The sequence below is a fragment of the Amia ocellicauda genome, chromosome 3 (genome assembly GCF_036373705.1).
Source record: "Amia ocellicauda isolate fAmiCal2 chromosome 3, fAmiCal2.hap1, whole genome shotgun sequence".
Classification (NCBI taxonomy): Eukaryota; Metazoa; Chordata; class Actinopteri; order Amiiformes; family Amiidae; genus Amia; species Amia ocellicauda.
In genome coordinates, this window is record NC_089852.1 from 48,964,729 (window position 1) to 48,986,516 (window position 21,788).

Below are 21,788 nucleotides of genomic sequence, written 5' to 3' on the forward strand. Positions count from 1 at the left end.
GAATTCGTGCAGGGGATATTGTAAGTGTTGCACAGGCTTCACTGCACAGTGTTTCACCAGGACGCACAAATACAGCATACTCTTACGAAAGTGTGTATATTTGTATTTGTGTATATGTGTGTATAATGGTATGAACATCATTACGGGAAGAAACACTAGCATTTAATAGTTTTACATATAATGATACTAGGGTAGCCTAGGGTACACTATTACTACTACTACTATTCATAATATTCATAATAAAATAATAATAATAATAATAATAATAATAATAATAATAATAATAATAATAATAATAGTGGAATGTCATCAAAATCTATATAAAGTAATTAAAAAAAATTGCAATGACTTGAGAAAGAAAGCAGCAGGACCGTGGCGTAATCACACGGCTTGTGTTTCCGGAGGGACACTGATTGCGGACGCACACGGTTCCGGTCTGGGGACACACGTGTGTGCAGTCCCGGCAGCAGCAGCAGTGCCGTGCGATCGTGTGCAGTTGTTGTCATTTACCGAAAATCATGGGGAAAAAACGCACAAACGAGGATGCGGAGGATTGTGAAGCTCAGCCGAAGAAATCCAAAGCATCGGAAGAGTTCAACGGGACTGTATTTAAAAACATGTTAAATGAACCTACCAGGGCAATGAAAGGTAGGTGGTGTAAACTTCACAGCAAGGAAATCACATTGAAGTGTGTTTGCAGTGATAGTTCAGTCATATTGTAACATTTTAAGATAATGGATCAATTTGATTAAGTGCCGGAGAGCTGTGATTGCCCACAAGTGTCAGGTCACATAAAGTGCCAGGTTAGCAGGAATACCCACGATGTTGGAGATAGCCTATACTTCTGTTTTTGTATGTGAGAAAAACACCCCTCAGCCAAGTGCACATTAAAACACGCACACGTTGTAAGCTTTATTTAGTTTTTTTCCTGTAAAGTCTGGTTTTATTGTTACTTCCAGGTTTGGAAATGTTCATATCATTTGCCAAGAAATTGCCCAGTGCCACGTTATATGATGTGGTTGAAGGCTACATGAAGATCTCCATGGAGTGTGCTGAAATATTTAAATTACTGGAGGGAGAAAAACACGTGGAAAATGAAGTGGGTACTGTTGTTGTTACTATCATGCTATCCACCATCCATAGATAGCGATTTGTATGAATGTCTGTATGTTGACCATGACATTGGCCAGTAGTCAGTCAGTGTAATAGGTATTCGCATTGTAACTTCTCACAATTTGCTTGAAATAATTGTCCCTTAATAATTGTTCATGTGCCTCTATTAGACTGAATGTCTTTGATCCATAGAAGTCATCTTCTTATTTATTAATCAATTTGTATTCCTGTCTGTGTGTTCTGACATGTTTATGTATGTATTTTCAATGTTTATATGTGGCCACGTGGTAAAAAAAGAGGTATCTATGGTAAAGTTTTGTTTTTTGTTTCCCCCAGATGGTGCTGATCTTCCACAGCCTGGAAATGATCTTGCTGCGCACAGCCAGCGACCTCTCTCACTTCAGCATGGTGGGCACCGCCATCGTCAAGAAGACTGTGACCAGCTTTATGAAGGCTGTACACTCAGCTGTGCATTCGGACAATCACAGGTAAGCGCTGGAGGTGTGCCCAGTCTTCTCTCGCCTCACAGCTTGGAAGTTGAGAAGATCCATTTTTGAATTAGAATCTGAAACCAACCACCTGATCAATTGATGAGAATAGTTGTATTGGTCAAGTTGTAGATCATGTTCTTCCGTGTGTAGTTGTCAGTTTGGCAAATGGCAAAGGTGACACAGGTAACAATATCGATATTAATATAGCAATAGGGACCACAGAAGGCAGCGCGACTGACTCTGCTGTTCCCCTCAGGTGTTCCCGGCGCTGTCTAAGCTTCCTGTCTGCTATGGTCTCGCAAGGCCCGGACGCAGCCAGGGAGGTCTTCAGTCACTTCAACTTCAGTAAGAGCCTGTCTGGACTGGCCAGGAGAAGAGACAAGATGGTAAAGTGATTGAACCCTTACTCGTATCGGTGTTTTAGAAACTGCAGAACCTGTACCTATATAAGCCATAAGCTGTATAAACCATTTTTCCCAATGCTGCTTGGTTCAAGTCGTGTGTATTTCATGTTATGTGTCCACATGGCTAATTTAAACCTCTTTATTCTTTCAAACCAGGGGAGGCCTGATGTTCGAATGGCTTACATCCAATTTGCAGTTTCTTTTCTCATTTCTGGGGACAACCACACAATAGGACAAGTTCTCGAGACAAAAGGTAACTTGCTTTTCGAGTAAAACCACGTGTCTCATGCATAATATACTTGTATTTTCAATGTATGTCCAGTGACTTTGTTGTGCATAATGTTAGAAAAAAACATGGGCACCAAAGTAAAAACCTTAACCTTTTTCAAACTGATTGAGCACATTTTAATTTGGGCCATAAGTAACTGTAGCTGTAAAGGTCCAAATAGATTTGCAGGGCTTTCCTCTGAAGCTTCTCAGAAATTCATGTACTAAAGAATGGGTCCAGGATGGACGAAATATGTGTTTTAATCTTGTTTTACTTTGTTAGATTTCCTCAACGATATTTTATGTTCCGGCATAAAGGAGGATCGGATGTCTTCCATCAATCTCCTGTTGTCTACACTGCAGACTAAAGTAAGCTTTGTGATATGTTACAAGTTATTTAACATAAATTAATCAATTTTAGTACATTTGAGTATCCCCGTTCATTATCCTAACCAATGAAAAAGAGGCACACATTTATACACATTTTTTGTTCTTCTTCCCCACAGGTTGTTCAGAATAAAGCAATTACAAAAACACAGAAAGTGCGTTTCTTCAGCCCGGCGATTTTAGCTCACATAACGTCACTGTACAAGTGGAATGGGATCGTTGATGCCAGCTCAGAAGAGACGCAGGTTCGACCTTCATGTTGTATACTCGGATGTACTGTGATTCATTGTTAGTTCTTTGCAGAGTTGTATGTGTTTGGGGTTTGTATTACAGACTGGAGCCCCAGGTGAAGCTGCAAAGATGGTAATGCGCGAATTGGCTCACAGCTTTCTGATGGATCTGTGCTGTTCCCGCAAATACGGCATTAACTTCTATGACCCAAGCTTTGGAACAGTGGGCAAGTGAGTAGATTACCTAACTTTATACAGTGGGTTCACCGTGTTTTATGCTTGTGCTTTCTTCTGGATATAATCAATTGGAAAAACACCAAAACACAGTAGAATTTATCGTTTAAGATGGTCTGTAACCCTTGTTCTTTATTTCTACCCCCCACCCTCACAGACCTGGAAATATCGTTCTGCTCCAGTTTTGCGTCGGACTGAAGCAAGCCACGGAGGACGAGCTTTTGGCGGACCTGGTGGTCAATATTATGCAAGTGTGCCCCGATCTGCTCCACAGGTATTTCAAAGAGACGCAGTACTCCTTCACGCCGCGGCTCAAGTCAGCATGGCAGGACAACATCAATCTCCTCAGAAAGGTACGTACGGGATATAAAAATAAGTCGTCCTCCCAAAAATAAAAAGAGGGACTGGATTTTAATGACCCTGTCTGTTCTCAAACTAATCTTATAGGACAATGAAACCTTTTTCTTATTATTATTTAGCAATTTTAATGTTGCTCGCCTCAAATTGGAGTATCAAAGAAGCTCTTCCCTTTTTCCTCTTCCTGCTGTAGATATATGAAGGCCAACCAGAGGTCTCCAAGGCTTTCCACACTCGAGAGTTCATCCCTCCATCTCGCCTCCTGTCCATGGTGATGGTGACCTCTCTGCCCCCCGTCTGCAACAAAGCCCTGTTCACTCAGGGGCTCAATGTGAGTTGGACTTGAATATCGTGTGCCTGCTCTGTTTTAAAGGAAGAGATTCAACACTTTTTCTCCTGTAGTGCAAAATTGGCTCGACTTATTCTTGATGATCTGCAAATTATAATCCAGCTACCACCCCAAACTAAGATAATGTTATTTCCCTTTTCCCCTTATGTGAGGCTTGCTAGATTTGCGCTTTTTAATCTAAATACGTAATAATAATATTCTGAATGGTATTTAACAGCATCTAATGGCCCTCAAGAGCCAGGAGGCAAGTGTGTGGAGCTTTTGGGAAATGATTACCATCTCCCGCTGCTTCCTCTGACCTATTTTAGTTTCTGCAAATCAAAATGTAATTGTGAAAACCATGGAGCATTGTTTTCTCATAAATTGGATTCATTTGATGAGCAGTATGACACAATGTGACTTCAGTTTCTGTGGAAAAGTTAAAAAATATATGAATAATCTTAAACAAACAACTAAATAACAAGGTATAACCAATTCCAGTCATCTGTAAAGGTGATGTTGTTTTCATTAGTTGTTTTCATTACTTGTTTTGCAGATGGCTAACAATGTTGCAAAGCACACCACACTCTCCCTGGTTTCCTTCATCCTGAAAAGGGCCCTGAAGAATATCGAGTATGCCCAGGATAAGACGGTCTGGCTGGGCTCAGATATCTATTCTGTCAGCATGATGGAAGACTTCGTCCAGCAGTACAGGGAAGCACTCAGCAAGGTATGAGGCATGCAGTGTTTTCATGATAACGGTTATACAGTGGTATTATTTTGCTGATAAACATCCATAATTCTGACCTGTTCTCTAGTCTGCCTTTAATTTTTATACATCAAATACTTTCCTCTCTGGGTTATTTGCAGATCTTGCCAGACCTGACGAGTATCATAGGCACGTGGCAGGCCCTTACGAAGAAAGAAAAAGGAGAAGACAAAGGAAAAAGCAAGAAAAAAGAAGCAGGTGCTCCACAGAAAGAAGCTGAGCAACTGGAGCATGGTGAGGGACTCCCAATATCACTTTATGGCATGGTTTCATACGCTTTTGTGAACTGTGCTAGGCCTCAGTCACAGGATGAACTTTCTTATAAACCGCTGCAGGTGTAAAAGGGCTAATTTCGGCTGTGCTTTGCAGGTCCTGATGATGCAGAGACCACGCTGCTGAAGGCCGTCATCCTTCAGGTCATGTGTCTCTATCAGAAGGCCGTGCCTCATCTGATCACTCAAAGCAGCTTTGACTTCAGCAAACTTTTGAAAGGTAAGGTTGATACCTGTAAGGGTCAAACTGTCAAAAAAAAAAAAAAAAAAAAACATGACTTACATTGTGTAGTTCAAAACATCCACAACACTGAAAGACTGAAAAACTGATCTTGGACATTGAATATATGTAGCGTTAGGAAATCCGGCCTTACACTAGAGCATCCAGTCTTTTAGAAGATTCAGAAGTAAATATTCATAGTCATTTGTGGAATCCAAATAATAAGAGATCAACAATTAATTTCTTCAGTTTCATTTAACATAAGAGCGAGAGGGGACTATATTGGACAAACTTTCTCCTTCAGTTTAGTTACTAGCTGATCCCAAATTTTCATCCAGTTGTGTCTTGAAGGTCATCTCCTCTTAAATACATGGAGCCGAATCAGAGATGGCTCTTTATTTCTGTGGAAGTACGAGATAGCGAATGCTAAGGAAGGGCCAGGCATTAACAGAGATGGGGAGTTAGAATCCAAGTTAGTGGTATATATCCAAAAAAAACAAACAAGAAACTGCAGTTGAGATGGGAAACCAAGCACTAATTGAATCTCAACACGTCTGTGTGTTTAAGGCATTGTGACAGAAAAGGGGATGCGAGAAGAAGTCGCCCCAGTCCTCCAGTACCAGATACTGCAGCTGGCTTTGGATTTGCCTGCTAGCAAGTTTTCTTGGTTCAGAGCACAGGTGAGCCCTTATGATGTTCTTCCTTTTCTGCTATAACTTTTTTTAGTGTTTGTGACATTTTTATCTGCTGCTTATGTTATGGTATTTGGAAACCTGCTGTGTCATTGTTCACAGTTCATTCGCACCGATTTTAATTGTGTTTTCCTGCGTATGTAGAATATAGTGGATACAGAAGCAGCTGGCAGAGAAAAGTCTGTGTTCTACTTGCTGCTGAAAATGTTTGTGACCAGCAATAGCACTCACCTGAAGACATCGACACGGATGCTAGTCCTTAAGGTAAGTCTACGTTATTTTTTCCCCATTTGCTGAGGATTGTATTGAAATGTTATTTTCTCTCCTTTCCAACTCCCTCAGTTGTAGAATTGTAGTCTTCCCCGATCCCTGTGGGCGGTTTATTTTCACAGCACATTTTGCTTTGATGTGTTTGCCTGGCAGGTTCTGCGGGACACCGGCGTGTTTGAGCACACTTGGCCGGAGCTGGGACTGTGGCTTGATCACCTTGCACTTCTCCCACAGTCTGAACAGGAAACAGTCATCCAGTTCTTGGAAAGAGTGAGTAATCTGCAAGAGAAAATCAATGGAACGCCTTTGGATCTGTTAGGCAGATTAATGTTCATTGAATTCTGTCTAGCAGTGACATCTGAAATGCCAACAGTTATATATGTCTGGCAATCCTCACTGGCTGCATTTTCATACCAAATGCTGGGCTTTAAGTGACAAATGTAAATGCATCGACAGCTGTGTTATATAGACATGCACACATCTTACAGTTCATAAGGTACTTAATATCACACGGAGGAGAAATCTTCCTGGAATCTTCTACTGCTTGAGTTACAAGCTTGAGTTGTGTCTGTGTGTTGATGCAGGTCCTTGTCAAGCTTGTGTCAAACCCCTACCCGTACACAGACAAGGCAGCCAGTCTTGTCCAAGAGGCAGGCTACATGCAGGCAAACTTGTCTGGACAGGAAGGAGATGCTGTCAGTATTCCCATTTCGCACATTGATGGTAAGATACGTTTCATAGAAATAAACCAATACAAATTGAGTATAGCACTCCACTGTGGTAACTGTTCCAAATCATGTCTCTGTTCTTTTTATGTTAACCAGAGCAGTGAAATGTTAAATCACGCCATTTACATTCAGAGGAAAAATTAAAATATTTATTTTAGTTCCAGCTGGTTACTATGACTATGGTGGCAGTAATCCTTGGATTGGACTTTTTATTTATATATATATATATATATATATGTTTATTTTGGGTGTATTTGCAAAACAGATTTCATAACTGTTTAAACCTAAATAATACATTGTACATTGTAGGTAGATTTCCGGGATAATTGGGCAGTTTTCCTACATAGTTATACCACTCCTTCACTTTGCTTTGGCCTGCTTTTCCATAGTTTGTATCATGATTTGTTATACTATATCACACCAAGCTTTGCAATGATTTCACTTTGCTTTCCTGTACCCTACTGTGGTTCTACTATAGTATACTACAGTAAACCTTTATTAGGGTATGTTCGAGTAAGATATTGAACAAGGAATAATGATGTGGCCTTCAAAAATTTATTTTCTGAAGAAATACATTTTGCCTGTTGACAGTCTTCCTTGTCCAGTTAGATATCACTGCTGTTAAGTGGTTTAAAAGTAAAATACAGTAGAAGCTGGAGATGCGTAGGAGTTTTAACCTGGTAGGTGTGTTTGCCAGATGTACTGGACATGATGGATGTGATCATGGAGGCCAGTGAAGGGGAAAGCAAGGACTTCAGCCCCGCTCTGAGTGAAGACCTCATCCTGCAAACGTTTCCCTTCAGTGCCATTGTTCCTGCGGCACTAGAAGCCAGGAATACACTTCCAGTGATGCTCAAAGGGGCAGAAGGTAAAGGAAAAGAAGCTTGTGAGCTTAATGCGATATATAGTAACCACTTCCTCTTACAGACCAACTGTAGGTGTATTCTGAAACTCCTGAAGTCCTTTTTAATTGGGTATTGGGGTATTTTGGTGTCATTTCTGTTTAAAATTGGCTCTTAGGATGAATTTGTCTGTAGTACTCACTCTTTGCAAGAAGCAGGAAGCATTTCTCTAGCAAGCCTGTTTGTGTTTTGTTTAGTAAGTGCAGAAAGGCTTTGAATTCTCTGTGGTCATCCTCAGGTGTGGTCTATTTGTATCTCATCGCTGTGCTGTCGGACATTCTCCACTCCCAAAGAGAGCCCCTGCCCCTGTGCCTGGCCCTCCAGCTCTACGACAAGGAGCTGTCGTCTGCCGAGGATTCGGGGGCTGCACATCCTACCATTGTGGAGTTTAACCGCTACTACTCTCAGTGGATCCCCACACAAGGCAGGGAAGAGCTGGTATGGAGTGCCAAGTCATTGTAACTTCATTCTCATTATCTCTGTCATTATCATTGATCAATTGGCATTCATTCTTCTCCTTTTCTTCTAAACTAGTTAAAATTCTCCCAGTCCTCCCCTGCACCACAAACTCCATCGCCTGGCTCGTTTACATCTTTGATGAAAGCAGCCTACAGCAAAGGGGTGGCCCACATGCTGGAGGACGATTTCAAAGAGACGATTGAAGAAGCTGTTTCCAGAATGAATGTCACTGATCTCCCAGTGGCAGTCAAACACGTTCTGCTCTACATAAAAACCTTTGTGGACAATTATGGGACGGTGAGTGTTTTCCCTTTGCTCTATTACACTGTCCCTGCTTGTACAGCTTTGCTAGATTAACTACTGTCACCTGTGGTATTTATTACAGATCCCGTTAAGGGATGCCAGGATACTAGCAATGCAGGTTTTATTATGAAGAACAGTGTGTAATACCATCCTCACCCCTATTTATTCTAAGCTTTGAAACTGTAATGTGTATACCTTGCACTTGAAGACAAAAGCAGTGACACTTTTGCAACTTTTTGATACTTAATGAATTCCAGAGTATATTGCTTGTGCTATGCCATGCTTTCACTTTGGAACATGTATAGAATTATCCAGAAACATCAAATGTGAATGTATTTTAATTTAGTTTTCCCTCTTCAGTTTTCTAAAGAGACAGGGCTGGCCTTATTAGGTAGCTATATGGACCTACTGAGAACCTTAGTAAGCAAACTTCAGTCTTCAGACGAACCCGAAGAACCCGTTTCAGAGATTCGCCAAGATGAATCCGACCTCTTCCTAGATGTAAATGCAGTTCCTGATGGGCAAGTCGACAAGGATCAGGTATGGCTCTGAAAGTCTGTCATTAATACAGGTGCTTGATCCGAGGGGATGGTTATTTCACAAATGCATACTTCTGCTTAGTGTTTCGTCCTCTCATCCACTATATTCTACAATAATAAGATCTAGGAGTTACTTTGGCCGTTGGTTAATTGTTCATTCCTATGCAGAAGCTTAACAACATATAGTTCAATGTGGGGAAATACATAACCCAACATTCATTTGTCATATGTCTTCCATTTTTCAGCTGATGACATCTGTGCTTGGATCAATTTTTAAGCACCCAACTCTGGAGCAATGGTTTCTAGCTACAGACTCCAAGACACCACCACCCCACAGCCTCAACCCCATCAAATTCAAACGTCTGTGTGTGCAGATCAGTACAGAAATCCTCAGCCTTCTGAAGATAAGCGTTGAACTGCTGGAACACCTCAGACACGTTGACCTCATAACAAAGTACCTAGAGGCTGTTGAAAGGGGGGTTTTCGCAGAACTAGCAGCCGCAAAGATGAAGAGTTGCCCTCCGAAAACATTGGGAAAGAGATCGCTCTCAATTCAAGGACTGACTGTGCTTCACAAATACCTGGATGTGGCCTCTCTGAAGGAAATAGTTCTAGCTATGCTTGTCCTACCGCAAGAGAGTCTAATTGTGGGTGGCAAACCAGACTCCCAGAAGGAGCTCAGTGTCTACGGGCAGACTGTTCTCCAGGTCTTGACGGAAAACTCCAGACGTTCCGCTCAGAGTGACGCTGTGTTCTTGTCCCATGAGCATTTCCGAGGTCTGGGAACACTGTTGTTGTCCTGCTGTAGCGAACCACTGGAGACCTTGCTGTTACAGGCTTTACAACAGCAGCCCGCCTGCACTAAGCTGGTGACCACGGACTTGCTGGTGTACTGCCTCCAGCACCCCTCCCAAACCTGTCAGGAGATCGGGGCCCTTCTGTTGCAGAACTGTGCCACACACCGGCTGCAGTTCGAGCTGTGGTGCCTCCAGTCAACCAACATGAAGCAGGCCATGAAAAACTTGAAGACCTTTCTTCCTCTAGTCAATGTGTATCTGAAAACAGCGGGTCGAGAAGATCACACAAGGCCCAAAGAAGGTAAGAAGAGGTCTTGGGTTTTCTTCTTATCAGAACGAGAGAACATTGCACTAATTATGTTTTTCTGAGGTGCACTGAAAGTAGGAGCCTCTTGTGTTCTTGGTGCCATGTTGATGTGTTGACATTGTGTTTAGGACCAACATGAGTCTTACAATCTCTTAAAGGCATTTATTTTTTGTTAAGTCATGGAGGTCGTGAGGTTTTTAAATTGAATACCATGTTCCTTTGTGGTGTCAGAAACACCATTAGTTTGCATTTTTCAAGTTGTGGTCATTGATTGTATAAGATTTGTGTCTGTTCCCTCTGTTGCAGTTCAAAGGGAGGTGCTGAAAGTCTTCTGTGGAGCGTTGTTGACCCCACTGTTCAGCACTGTGCTATCCAGTGGCCCAGAAGAAGCCTTGCCAGAGTCTGTCGAAGTCCTCTCCAGCTTGATCAAGCTCTCTGTGCAGTTGGAAGACCTGACTGACACTATTAATCAACTCCCTGCTCTTCTACAAAAAGCAGATAGCTTTGAAAGGTAATCTCTTGTAATCTACATACATGTAGATGCATCATATTTTAGTATTAGTGATGATAATAATGGAGTTTGGTGCCACATATTTGTAGTTGGACAGCAGGAAATAAGAGTGGTGTTGTAAGACCAGGTATGTATTCTGCAGGTGGAAGTTGGTTGACTGCATCTCTGAGAAGCTGGATGGGACACCAACACAACAAGAAGGCTGGAGGAGCTGTTTGCTGACTGCCTGCTTCAAGTGGCTGATGGCCTCATACACCAGTCACAAAGAGCCAGAGCTGCCAGTGAAGGAGATGGAAGAGAACATGTTGCAGAGGCTCCAGGGATTGCTGGTACCTCATTATTTAAAATTCTCTTTTTTTTATTACTAATATAATCATTGCTGCATGTTAATAAGTGTTTTCTTTTGATGATGGATGAATTACAAGCCCATATCTTAGAGCACCGTCAGCCAAACCCTTTCATCTGCCAAGTCCTGACTGTTCCATGGAGACTTTGCTGTGATTGATGTGAATTCATAATTCATCCTATCTGTTCTGGATCACAAGAACAATCTATTGTTCACTTTCCCCCTATGTGGGTTAACCCATGTACATCTCATCCAGGCATCTGCAGAAGAGGTGGCTGCATCAGACTGGAACAGCTTTGTCAAGACCGGACTGAAGTAAGTCAATGTTTTGGACACCTTGATTGTCCAGGTGAGATTGTGGTAGTAACCCCTACAGATTAGATGGGTTACTTTCCCAGTTGGTTGGGTAAAACAAAACTGTTTTTTTTTTTACTACTTATGGATCCAAAAACACAAAGGGCCATTCAGATTTAGAATACAATAAACCATATCTAAAAATGAATTAATCTAAAGTCTATGTGCTCAATAAAATCCAGCACGTGTAGGGTAGTGTAAAATTTGAGCGCTAAGCTGTTTTTCGAATGTGCCTCGTCCTAAATCAAAAATTATTTGCATGTCCCAAATTATACGTTACTCAGGCTCTTGTTTGAACTGGCTAACATATCCTGTTTCAACCACATTTGTGATGGTATCTTCTTCACTGTATAGGTATCGCTACAGAGATCAGGCTTTTCTGGAAGGCCTGAATGACTTTCTGGAGCTGCTGTATGATGCTACCAGTTCTTCTAAAGATCTGGTGGCATTACCCATGGTGCACATGATGGTGACAAGCCACTCTTTGTTTCTGCCCGCTATGCTGGGTACTAAAGAAGAACCAAACGATACTCCTCAGCCAAAAGGTAGGTTTGTAAGAAGGTCCTATATACAGTGAGGGAAAAAAGTATTTGACCCCTTCGACTTAGTACTTGGTGGCAAAACCCTTGTTGGCAAACAGAGGTCAGACGTTTCTTGTAGTTGGCCACCAGGTTTGCACACATCTCAGGAGGGATTTTGTCCCACTCCTCTTTGCAGATCCTCTCCAAATCATTAAGGTTTCGAGGCTGACGTTTGGAAACTCGAACCTTCAGCTCCCTCCACAGATTTTCTATGGGATTAAGGTCTGGAGACTGGCTAGGCCACTCCAGGACCTTAATGTGCTTCTTCTTGAGCCACTCCTTTGTTGTCTTGACTGTGTGTTTTGGGACATTGTCATGCTGGAATACCCATCCACAACCCATTTTCAATGCCCTGGCTGAGGGAAGGAGGTTCTCACCCAAGATTTGACGGTACATGGCCCCGTCCAGCGTCCCTTTGATGCGGTACAGTTGTCCTGTCCCTTTAGCAGAAAAACACCCCCAGAGCATAATGTTTCCACTTCCATGTTTGACAGTGGGGATGGTGTTCTTGGGGTCATAGGCAGCATTCCTCCTCCTCCAAACATGGTGAGTTGAGTTGATATCAAAGAGCTCGATTTTCACCCAGTTCTCCTCTGAATCATTCAGATGTTCATTGGCAAACTTCAGACAGGCCTGTACATGTGCTTTCTTGAGCAGGGGGACCTTGCGGGCGCTGCAGGATTTCAGTCCTTCACGGCGTAATGTTACCAATCGTTTTCTTGGTGACTGGTCCCAGCTGCCTGGAGATCATTAACAAGATCCTCCCGTGTAGTTCTGGGCTGATTCCTCACCGTTGTCATGATCATTGAAACTCCACAAGGTGAGATCTTGCATGGAGCCCCAGACCGAGGGAGACTGACAGTTATTTTGTGTTTCTTCCATTTGCGAATAATCACACCAACTGTCACCTTCTCACCAAGCTGCTTGGCGATGGTCTTGTAGCCCATTCCAGCCTTGGACAGCTCTTTGGTCTTGGCCATGGTGGAGAGTTTGGAATCTGATTGATTGATTGCTTCTGTGGACAGGTGTCTTTTATACAGGTAACGAGCTGACATTAGGAGCACTCCCTTTAAGAGAGTGCTCCTAATCTCAGCTCGTTACCTGTATAAAAGACACCTGGGAGCCAGAAATCTTGCTGATTGATAGGGGATCAAATACTTATTTCCCTCATTAACATGCAAATCAATTTATAACTTTTTTGAAATGCGTTTTTCTGGATTTTTTTGTTGTTATTCTGTCTCTCACTGTTAAAATACACCTACCATTAAAATTATAGACTGATCATTTCTTTGTCAGTGGGCAAATGTACAAAATCAGCAGGGGATCAAATACTTTTTTCCCCCTCACTGTAGAACACAAAATGATCAAAGTTGGATAATTCCAGAACTAAAGACAAAAGGTATAATGAGACCAGCTACTTAATGCTATCATCATTATCATAATTGTATTGGCATTAATGGGTAAACATTTGTTTACAGAGGCACAATTTGCACTAGGGAACCAGACCTGATATCTTTACCTGTTCATTTAAATGCAACAAAAGTACAATACTTTCTTTTAATTTACAGAAGCTCTTGTGACCATCTTGCTTACGCTGGTTACAAAATGCCCTGCGATTTGTAACGCTGCCCATTTGGCTGTTCTCATGGGAGCGTACAGAGCAACTCTGAGTCTTGCAGGTAAAGAAATTTGAGTTTGAAGTTTCACAGTAAACTTAATTGAATTGTGTATAAGCCCTATGACTGGGTTTCATTAATTAATAAATTAAGATCGTTATTAAACAGAGTCCAGTATGTCATTGAATAGCATCCAGTTTGTTCATGGTATCCCAGCAGAATAATTGTGATACCCTCTGAGATCTCTTTTGTAAACAATTAAGACTTCCAAACTGTGTGTTCAGTCAGACCTACATTTAACAATATAAAACATGAAACCAAATCCACACACTGATGCAGTTACTTGAAGCCAGTTCTAAAGCATTCATCTTCTGTCTCATTCATCTCATTAAAATCGATTTTCTTGCTTGCAGATCAGAAAATATTACTGCTGCTTCAGGAATACGAAAGAAACAACATTAGTCTTGCTGAGTATCGGTAAGTATCCTCGACATGGGCACAAGAATATTTACAGAAGGAATCCGACTAGGGATTTGATCTTTCATCCAAACAAACAGATTTATATCCAGACATTATGCTGCAGGTCTTGGTCTTATTTTATTTTCTCTCTGTGTTTGTCCCAGGTCTCTGCTGTGGGGCCCTGCGGCCGTTGAGCACCACAAAGCCTACAAGAGCCTGGGGAAGTCCCTGTGGCAACAACCAACCTCCGCAGATGTCCTGGCCTTGCTGAACACGGGCCACCTGCTCCAAACTGCGCTGAACTTCCCCCAGCAGCGCCGCATCATTCCTCAGGTACAGGAAGGTCATGGGCGACCAGCACATCTGTCACCTATTATGCACTTGGACATCATAATAATTAAGAGTAAAATATAATATCTTGCATTTATATAGCCCCTTTCATCCCAAAATATTTCAGAGGGCTTCACAAAAGGAGTGGACTCGTTTCATCCAGCACTAAAGTATAGCATAATTATTTCTATTTTCTTACTGACTTTAGCACTGGTACTTGTAAAAGCAGAAAGATGAACATCTACCTTGAATTGGATCTGCAAATATTCTTGGCTTTGAGGAAAGAACGGTTGATTTGGTTCCTAACAATGGATTTTATGAAACGCTTCACGTTTTTACATAGGTGTCACTGTTTGCATTGTTTTCCCGCTGTTTAGCTAAATTGCAAAAAAAGAAAAATGGTGTAGATAACATTTACAAAAGATAAGTACAGCCCGTGCATTTCAGGTTTCTCTGTTTTCCAGGAGGGAAAGGAGCTTCTGTTCAAGGATAAGCAAAAAGCAGACCTGAGTACTCTGTATGACCCCTGCTTCCTCCTCCCCCTCTTCAGCACACTTCTCAGACCAGGTAAAATAATCCTTTGGGCACAAACCCTTGATTTCTGTTTTATACTGCATTCATTTCATGCCCTGAAGGGGAGAATTAATTTTCTGAAAATGGATCTGACTGCTGACTGACTGAGTCTTATTTCAGCTCTTCTATGTTTGATGTTAGTGTGCTTAAAAACGTAACTATGCATGTGTGCAGGTGAATAATGTAGTCAAACAGTCAATCTTCAAACTGCATTCTTCAGAAAAGCCAACTCCGTGATTGTATAACATCTAGCCCTTTGTGTTTCTATGGATCTCCCTTCATGATAACTTGGGTCTTTGATTTTGGTTTCTTTCCACAGAGGCTGTGGTTGACTGCTTCAACTTTGTGTGGAGCAATGCTTTGGGCTTCACTGTGGCAGCTCTGAGCAGTTATGATCCCAAAGTACGAGCAGCATCTTATCATGTCTTGGGATCATTTTACCATCATTTAGAAGCCGCCCGCTTCAAGGAAAAAAGACAAGTAAGATCAAACGTACTTCTTTCACCCAAGAAGGCCTAAACTAGTTTGGATTTGAAATATTCAAAATAATGCTCTGCACTATGCCTTTAAAGTCTGACAGTAATATATTCAGGTATGCAAACAAATGCAGGCTTTTCTTTGCTTAAATAACCATCTTGAATATCTTCCTCAAGTCTGGTTGTGTCCAAACCTTTGACCTATAATGCACACAAAGCAGTATTTAATGGTGAAGCTGAAATTAACCAGTTTGGCTAACCTTTATAAAAGATTTTAATTTAACCCTGAATGTGTTATTTTGTGGTAGCTGCTGTATCTTATGGATGCGTTGAAGAATGGTATTCGACAGCAAAATCTCCGGCTACCTTTCTTACTGGTTTCCTACATTGCCCGAGTTGCCCAGCAGATGCTAAAACCAGGTGGGTTACTGTGAAACATCTCGTTTTATGTTTTAGATGATTACTCAGCTTGGAAGCGATGATAACTTTTAAATAAATTCTCTCCTGTTTCTTACCCAGAGGAACACATGTACATGATCGTGAACAAGTTTCTTCTGACCCATCAGTATTTAGACCTCAAGAAAGTCCCTGAATTCTTCAAGCTCTTCTACAGCTTTGATTTGCAGGTAATTTTAAGACGTTGCCTACCGAATGTGTCTATAGAATTTCCCATCACCTAAAAAGAAGAAAAAAATCGTGATTGTATTTGTGAAATAAGATACATTTTTTGTGTTGTCTATTGCACAACAGTAAGTTTATTTCCCTTTCCTACACAGTGCCAATCTCTGAATCTTCTCTCTGGCGAGTGGTGAATGTAAATGACCGGAATTGCATATCGCTGTCCAAATTTCACCTTCACTTGGTGAAGCAAATCCCTCCCCTATTGGGTGCACTTCAGTGTAATCCCTTTTCTTATGTTTGAGATAAGGTAGTCTCTCTATTGTAGGGTGCTTTTTGTAGGGTGATATTGTCTGTATTATAGGCAGTGGTCTTCCCTCCTTTTTCCCATTGTGGCTCTCCTTGTTAATACAGCTACAGGGACAGTAGCAAGCTTTACCATGGTGATTGAAGTCAGATATCATCTGGTATTGAGGATTTTTTTAATTTTTAATGTTCAAACCAAGTTGAAGCCAGAATTTTACCATGTCCTCATCAACTCGTGTTTTTTGTTGTGTTTTTCTTCAGCATAAACTGGAGCGTGAGTGGCTCCTTGGCTTTATCGTGGAGGGATTGAAAGACCGGCATTGCTATGAGTTATGCGATCGCCAAGGCATGTTCCAGATCCTGTTAAGCTACTACAGCAGCCCACTGTGTGACCAGGCTACCCAGGTGAGTTACACTTAATGGGCCAGTTAACAAACAGATCTTGTGGTGGTTTAATAAAACGAAAAGGAAGAGAAGTACGGAAGAAATTGCTTGTAATGTATGGCAAGTTGTGTGGGTAGGAAGTCTAGATCAATTAAAATGTATCTATATATTGTTAATTGATTTTAATTCCACACAGAAAAGGTCAAAATTGTGGAAGGAGGTGTAGACTTTCTATAGGCACTGTATACAAAATTATTAGATTGTTAGTGATACAGCAGAATTGCTCTTATGTTGTAAGTCACCCTGGATAAGGGCGTCTGCCAAGAAATAATAATAATATTACATTGCTCAAACTGATTATAATTCTAAAACTAACAAAAATACAGCACACCAATAAAACTGCACACCAGTCAGTTTCAAATGCATTCCTCAATAACAAGTCTATCGTTGAGAAAGCTTTGCAGTGTCAGCTGTTCAGAGTCCTAACCCAGCTAGCAGGGTCCTACATATACACTTTCTGCAAGCAGCCAAAAATACCATACCCAACACATTTAACCAGAGGAATTTGGAAACATTTTTTTGTTTTATGACTTCGGTCAGAATCTGGAATACCTTAATTCATTCTAACCCAAATCTCTTTTGTTCCCCAGACAAGTCTATTTTCTGCTGGTGTTTTTATCCTCTCATTCCTGGACATAATCCTTTTTGTAATGTAATTAGCACAGCCACACTCAGTCATCTAAATGGAGTAACTCTGGAGCCTTAAGGAGTTTTTATATTACGTCTTGTTGAAATAGATCCAGCCCTGCGTCGTGAGTGTCTAAACACTCTCCGTTGCTTTCCCCGTTGGCCGCTGTTATCTCATACAAAATGCTTATGTCTCAGATTCAGATTTTAGACATCCTGCAGCAAGCTTCCCATGTGACAAAAGCTGCTTACGAGCTCATTAAAGTTCACGGCCTTCTAACCTGGATACTGCAGGTTCTGGAGAAACGGTGAGTCAGCTATCCTGAGTACTTGCAAATGAAAAGCGAGGCACTAGGAGGCCCGTGTGTGTTCACATTTTCGAGTTACATAATGTTTCCACAGCCTCATCACTGTAGCTGTTGAAAAAACCTAGAGCTAAGCAGCTACAATAGGACTCTACAACACAGTTCATAGACTTTACCTATTTGCCATGACTAGTTTTAAAATTTCTACAGGTTCTTTTATTTTCCCAAGATAGCTTTACCAGATCATATTTATTTGTATTTAAACTTGATTAGTGTTATTAAATGTCATTGGGCTTATGTATGAAGAAGTTTTAGTATGTACCTAAAGTCATGTCTATCAGACCAAATTATGTCCTTTTCTGTGTTGTTGTCTTCCAGCTTCATTGAAAGCCGAATCCTTTCAAGCCTCATTTCTTTGGTTCACGCGCTCTGGTTCACAAACCTGGGGGAGAAGGAGAGCAAGGAGGCTGAGGATTCAACTGATGATAAGAAGAGCCTCAAATCCCCAAAGTGTCTTCCGCTGCCCCTCATCAATGAGTTCCTGTGCTTGCTGACTGTCCTCCTCAGACACATTCAGTAAGGCTGTTCGTGTACCTTTTGTTGTCTGAAACAAGTTTCCCCACAAGAATCCCCACAGACGCACAGTTGAGCGAGTGGTTAGGAGTGGTTGGGCACAAACTCGGCTAGTGTTCCCTCATCTTGCCTTATAAGAGTGATTGTGATTAGCAAGAGCTTGCATTAGTCCTCTGTATAATGCCATATTCCATAGTGTGTGCTGTCACAGATGGCCTGACAATGCATATTTAGTTCTTTGAGTTTGTCTGACAGCCTAGCGGTGAGCTGAGCCAGTTGGCGATAGCGAAAACGTTGTTTTTCCATAAGCAAAAAATAGAGTTTAAAGCAAGGGGGTGGATTGTGTTTTCCAGGACCAGTCTGCAATCCCAGCAGCTGACGCAGTTCCTGCAGACACTGTGCTCCGTTCTGAAACACCGTGGCACTGCCCTGGATGCACACAGAGAGCTGAGCTGGCCCATCCTGAGGGAGAGGACTCTGTCTTGTGCCGAGGCCCTCCTGCTCTTGTACAGATGGGGCGTGTTGGCAAAAGACACGCCGCTCTTGAACGCCTTGCACTGCGTTGCACAGAAGCATAAAGTGAAGGAGTTACTGAGTAAGTACATAATGGATAGTGCAATGTAAAAAATACAGTGTATGTATTTTACAGATCAAAGGAATTGAATAAACACCTTTACATTATCGCACTTCCAGCCCAACCCCTCAACCTCCACTATTTGACAGTATTGGTTCAATAATAACCATCCATCATGCTAACAGTGTAACTAACCAGCTCCTACATTACAACACTCCCACCACCAGGCCCAGGAAGAAACACTTGCATAACTTTGCTTAACAAGTCTTCCGTTTGGTGCCCTTTCAGAGTCCGTGAAGGAGAAGAACAGAGTGAAAGGCTCGTCTCTGCAGAGTCGCATGAGAGCGGAGGAGCAAACCGAGGAGTCGGTGTCCGCAGCCGAGGAACAGGACAAGACGTCCCTGGCAGTCTGTGAACCCCTCCTGAGGAACGTCTTCACCTACTGGGAGCCTGTCTTCCAGCTTGCCCCTCAGTCTGAGAACAGCAAGGGGCAGCAGCCGGTTTCCACTGTCAAAGTCAAAGTCGGGGACGTCAACGGCCTAGATTGTGCGACTGCCTGTTTGCTTGTCAGTTGGGGGCTGAAATCCTTTGTCTCAGGCCCGCAGAGCTCCAGTAGTTTACTTGTGTTCCTGCAGTGGATCCAAGGGAGTGTTTTGCCGCACCGTTCGGTAGTAGACACTCTTCTCAGCGATGGTGCTTTAAAGCACGACCTTCTCAAACTTTTCCATGGGGTCAGTGAAAACGCACGCTCCGGTGTCATCGCCATGGCTGTACTACAGCGCTTTACTTTTGTCATGATCCAGCTGCTGCAAGCCCAGACCTGCCCCAAAGATGACCTTCACAACTCTGTTCTGAAGATCTGCTTGCCTGACACTACTCCAGTTGACGACTCAAGAAGAGGTAAGGGCCGACCCTGACAGTTGCCATCTAATGTCTGATGGGAATCGCTTTAAAGATAACTGGTGACCAACTTTTGGTGCCTTGAACATGATGCTTTTAGAAGTAGTTCAACACTTGTTGCTTGATCTGAACTGATGATCCAGAATTGACCAAGGTGAGGGCTTGCATGACATGCTAACCTGGTGATCCCAAGATCTTTGTGGAGGTAAAAAAATATATATAATAATAATAATACTGAAATTGAACTGGTAGGAAAAACTAATTTGGATAAATGAGGACAGTCTCAGCCTCCCACTCATTTCCACCCACAAAATACTATAAATAACTGGTACCAAACCTTCCTAGTGTTCCTTGCTTAGAATCGCTCCTCCTCCTCATTTTTGCATAAAGTTTATGAAAGTATGTTCCTATTCTTTTTCAGAAGCTGGGCTGCATTTGATTTCCCTGTACATCCATGAGCTTTGGACAGGAGCCAAGGAGCCAACCATGTTCCTGACGCATGTTAGTCTGGTGATGCAGGCAGAGGACATCGGGAGGGAGAAGTCCGTGAAAAAGAAGAGACACAGTACAGCACAGACAGCAGCGCTCTGCATTTGTAGAGATATTTCCTTGGCTGTTGGTTCCTTATAAAGCAGTGCACCTGTAAATTTACTGTCGAGTGTTTACATAGTCATCTTCTACCTTGCAACTTGGACTGATATTTTGCACACATATTTTGAAACTTAAATAGGCCTTCCAAAAAACATAGGCCCTATACAAAAAATTCAAAATTGTGTGATGTGATTTGTGTGCTTATGCATACATTTTTTGTTTAATCTGTCTTTGTGAATCGGAGTATTATTTTTATGTATCATTTCCCACAGGGTTCCAGTTTTTCTATTCCAGTTCTATTTTGTAATTCCTTTTATAACCTCAACCCTGAATTGCCATCTTTTCTGCGTAACTGAATTTTTAAAATTAAATGTACTCCAAAGGAATTCCTTTGAAGAACCTTTGAAATCCATTTACTCTTAAATGAGCACCTGCATTAGTGCTTTCATGGTAGCTGGTTAAGTCTCAGTCAAAAGACCTCCTCTGCAGTTCAGTGTCACTCTACCGGCCCACTGGTAAAAGTGTTACCTACTGGCTCTTCCATCACTTCCACTAATAACCTGCCTTGCCTGACGTGTCTCTGTTTCTCATACTCGCCAAGCCCAGCCCCAATTGGTGTCTGAGATCTGTCAGGATTAGGCCCCATGGTGGTTGGACAGTTAAAGCGAAGGGAGGCTCATTGTGGCCTGAAACAAAAAAATATGACAGAATCCATTTCAGTCTACATTTTTATTTGATTTGCAGGCATGTACTACAAATTTATAACAAGCATCCGAAGGCATTAAATGTATTGACCAATTACGGGGCAGGACAACTGTGCAAATATTTTCCTATGGCAACTTTTTGTCTCTATATTGTGTTTCCTGAAATAGTCATGTTTTTGTTTTGTGTTTTCCATTTTAGTTTCACAAACCAATTTCCCAACTGGAATGAACAAACATTGCTTTTCTTTTTCCAGTGGAAGCCCACATAGAAGCAACTGTATGCTGTAATGCTCAATAGCTATTAGTCTGTATATTAATACATACCAGCATAATGAAAATGAAAACTGATATGAATTTGGTTTTCATGTTTTAATATTCGCCGTCTAAATGCATACAGCTCTGGAAAAAATTGAGACCACTGCAAAGTTTTCTTCAATCAGCATCTCTATTCTATTCTACTCTATCAGCAGCCATTCCATTCCATTCATATTTGTATTTGGAATTTGGTAGAAATGTTGTCAGTAGTTTATAGAAGAAAACAACAATGTTAATTTTACCCAAACGCATACCTATGAATAGTAAAACCAGAAAAACTGATCATTTTTTAGTGGTCTCTTAATTTTTTCCAGAGCTGTAAACGTGCCCATGCGTCTTTTCAACGAATGAACTTCCTGGTAATTGGCAGGTTTTCCAACCAGCATTTGTTATTACATGGACTGGCAAACCTGCTTGAGACCTTTCCTTTTCAACTGTGTCCCAAGCAGTCAGGCTTGTTCTAGTGGTTTCAAAAAATAAAATGGCAACTATGCAATCTATGTCTGAAATAGTGTT

The 21,788-nt window shown here is 41.7% G+C and overlaps 1 protein-coding gene across 1 annotated transcript; it reads left to right on the top strand.

The window, feature by feature from the left end:
• Positions 1 to 346: 346 nt before the first annotated feature.
• On the top strand, positions 347 to 20,572 carry urb1 (URB1 ribosome biogenesis homolog). Its single transcript, XM_066699828.1, has 39 exons — positions 347 to 648; positions 960 to 1,099; positions 1,450 to 1,601; positions 1,861 to 1,990; positions 2,165 to 2,261; positions 2,559 to 2,644; positions 2,782 to 2,907; positions 2,996 to 3,123; positions 3,284 to 3,479; positions 3,677 to 3,814; positions 4,368 to 4,541; positions 4,682 to 4,814; positions 4,950 to 5,072; positions 5,640 to 5,752; positions 5,909 to 6,028; positions 6,188 to 6,304; positions 6,619 to 6,757; positions 7,460 to 7,630; positions 7,903 to 8,102; positions 8,199 to 8,420; positions 8,787 to 8,966; positions 9,211 to 10,063; positions 10,376 to 10,580; positions 10,723 to 10,909; positions 11,183 to 11,241; positions 11,635 to 11,825; positions 13,430 to 13,540; positions 13,891 to 13,954; positions 14,101 to 14,269; positions 14,731 to 14,833; positions 15,159 to 15,319; positions 15,624 to 15,735; positions 15,835 to 15,941; positions 16,501 to 16,644; positions 17,509 to 17,618; positions 17,994 to 18,191; positions 18,542 to 18,783; positions 19,051 to 19,662; positions 20,084 to 20,572. The coding sequence occupies exons 1-39, from the start codon at positions 519 to 521 to the stop codon at positions 20,290 to 20,292; spliced, it is 6,852 nt and encodes a 2,283-aa protein (XP_066555925.1). The 5' UTR covers positions 347 to 518; the 3' UTR covers positions 20,293 to 20,572.
• Positions 20,573 to 21,788: the final 1,216 nt, after the last annotated feature.

Excerpts from the sequence above, each read along its gene's own strand:
- urb1 (XM_066699828.1), top strand. The coding sequence starts at position 519 with ATGGGGAAAAAACGCACAAACGAGGATGCGGAGGATTGTGAAGCTCAG. Across the intron at positions 6,305-6,618 it reads TCATCCAGTTCTTGGAAAGA|GTCCTTGTCAAGCTTGTGTC; the intron begins GTGAGTAATCTG and ends GTGTTGATGCAG. Across the intron at positions 14,834-15,158 it reads CAGCACACTTCTCAGACCAG|AGGCTGTGGTTGACTGCTTC; the intron begins GTAAAATAATCC and ends TTCTTTCCACAG.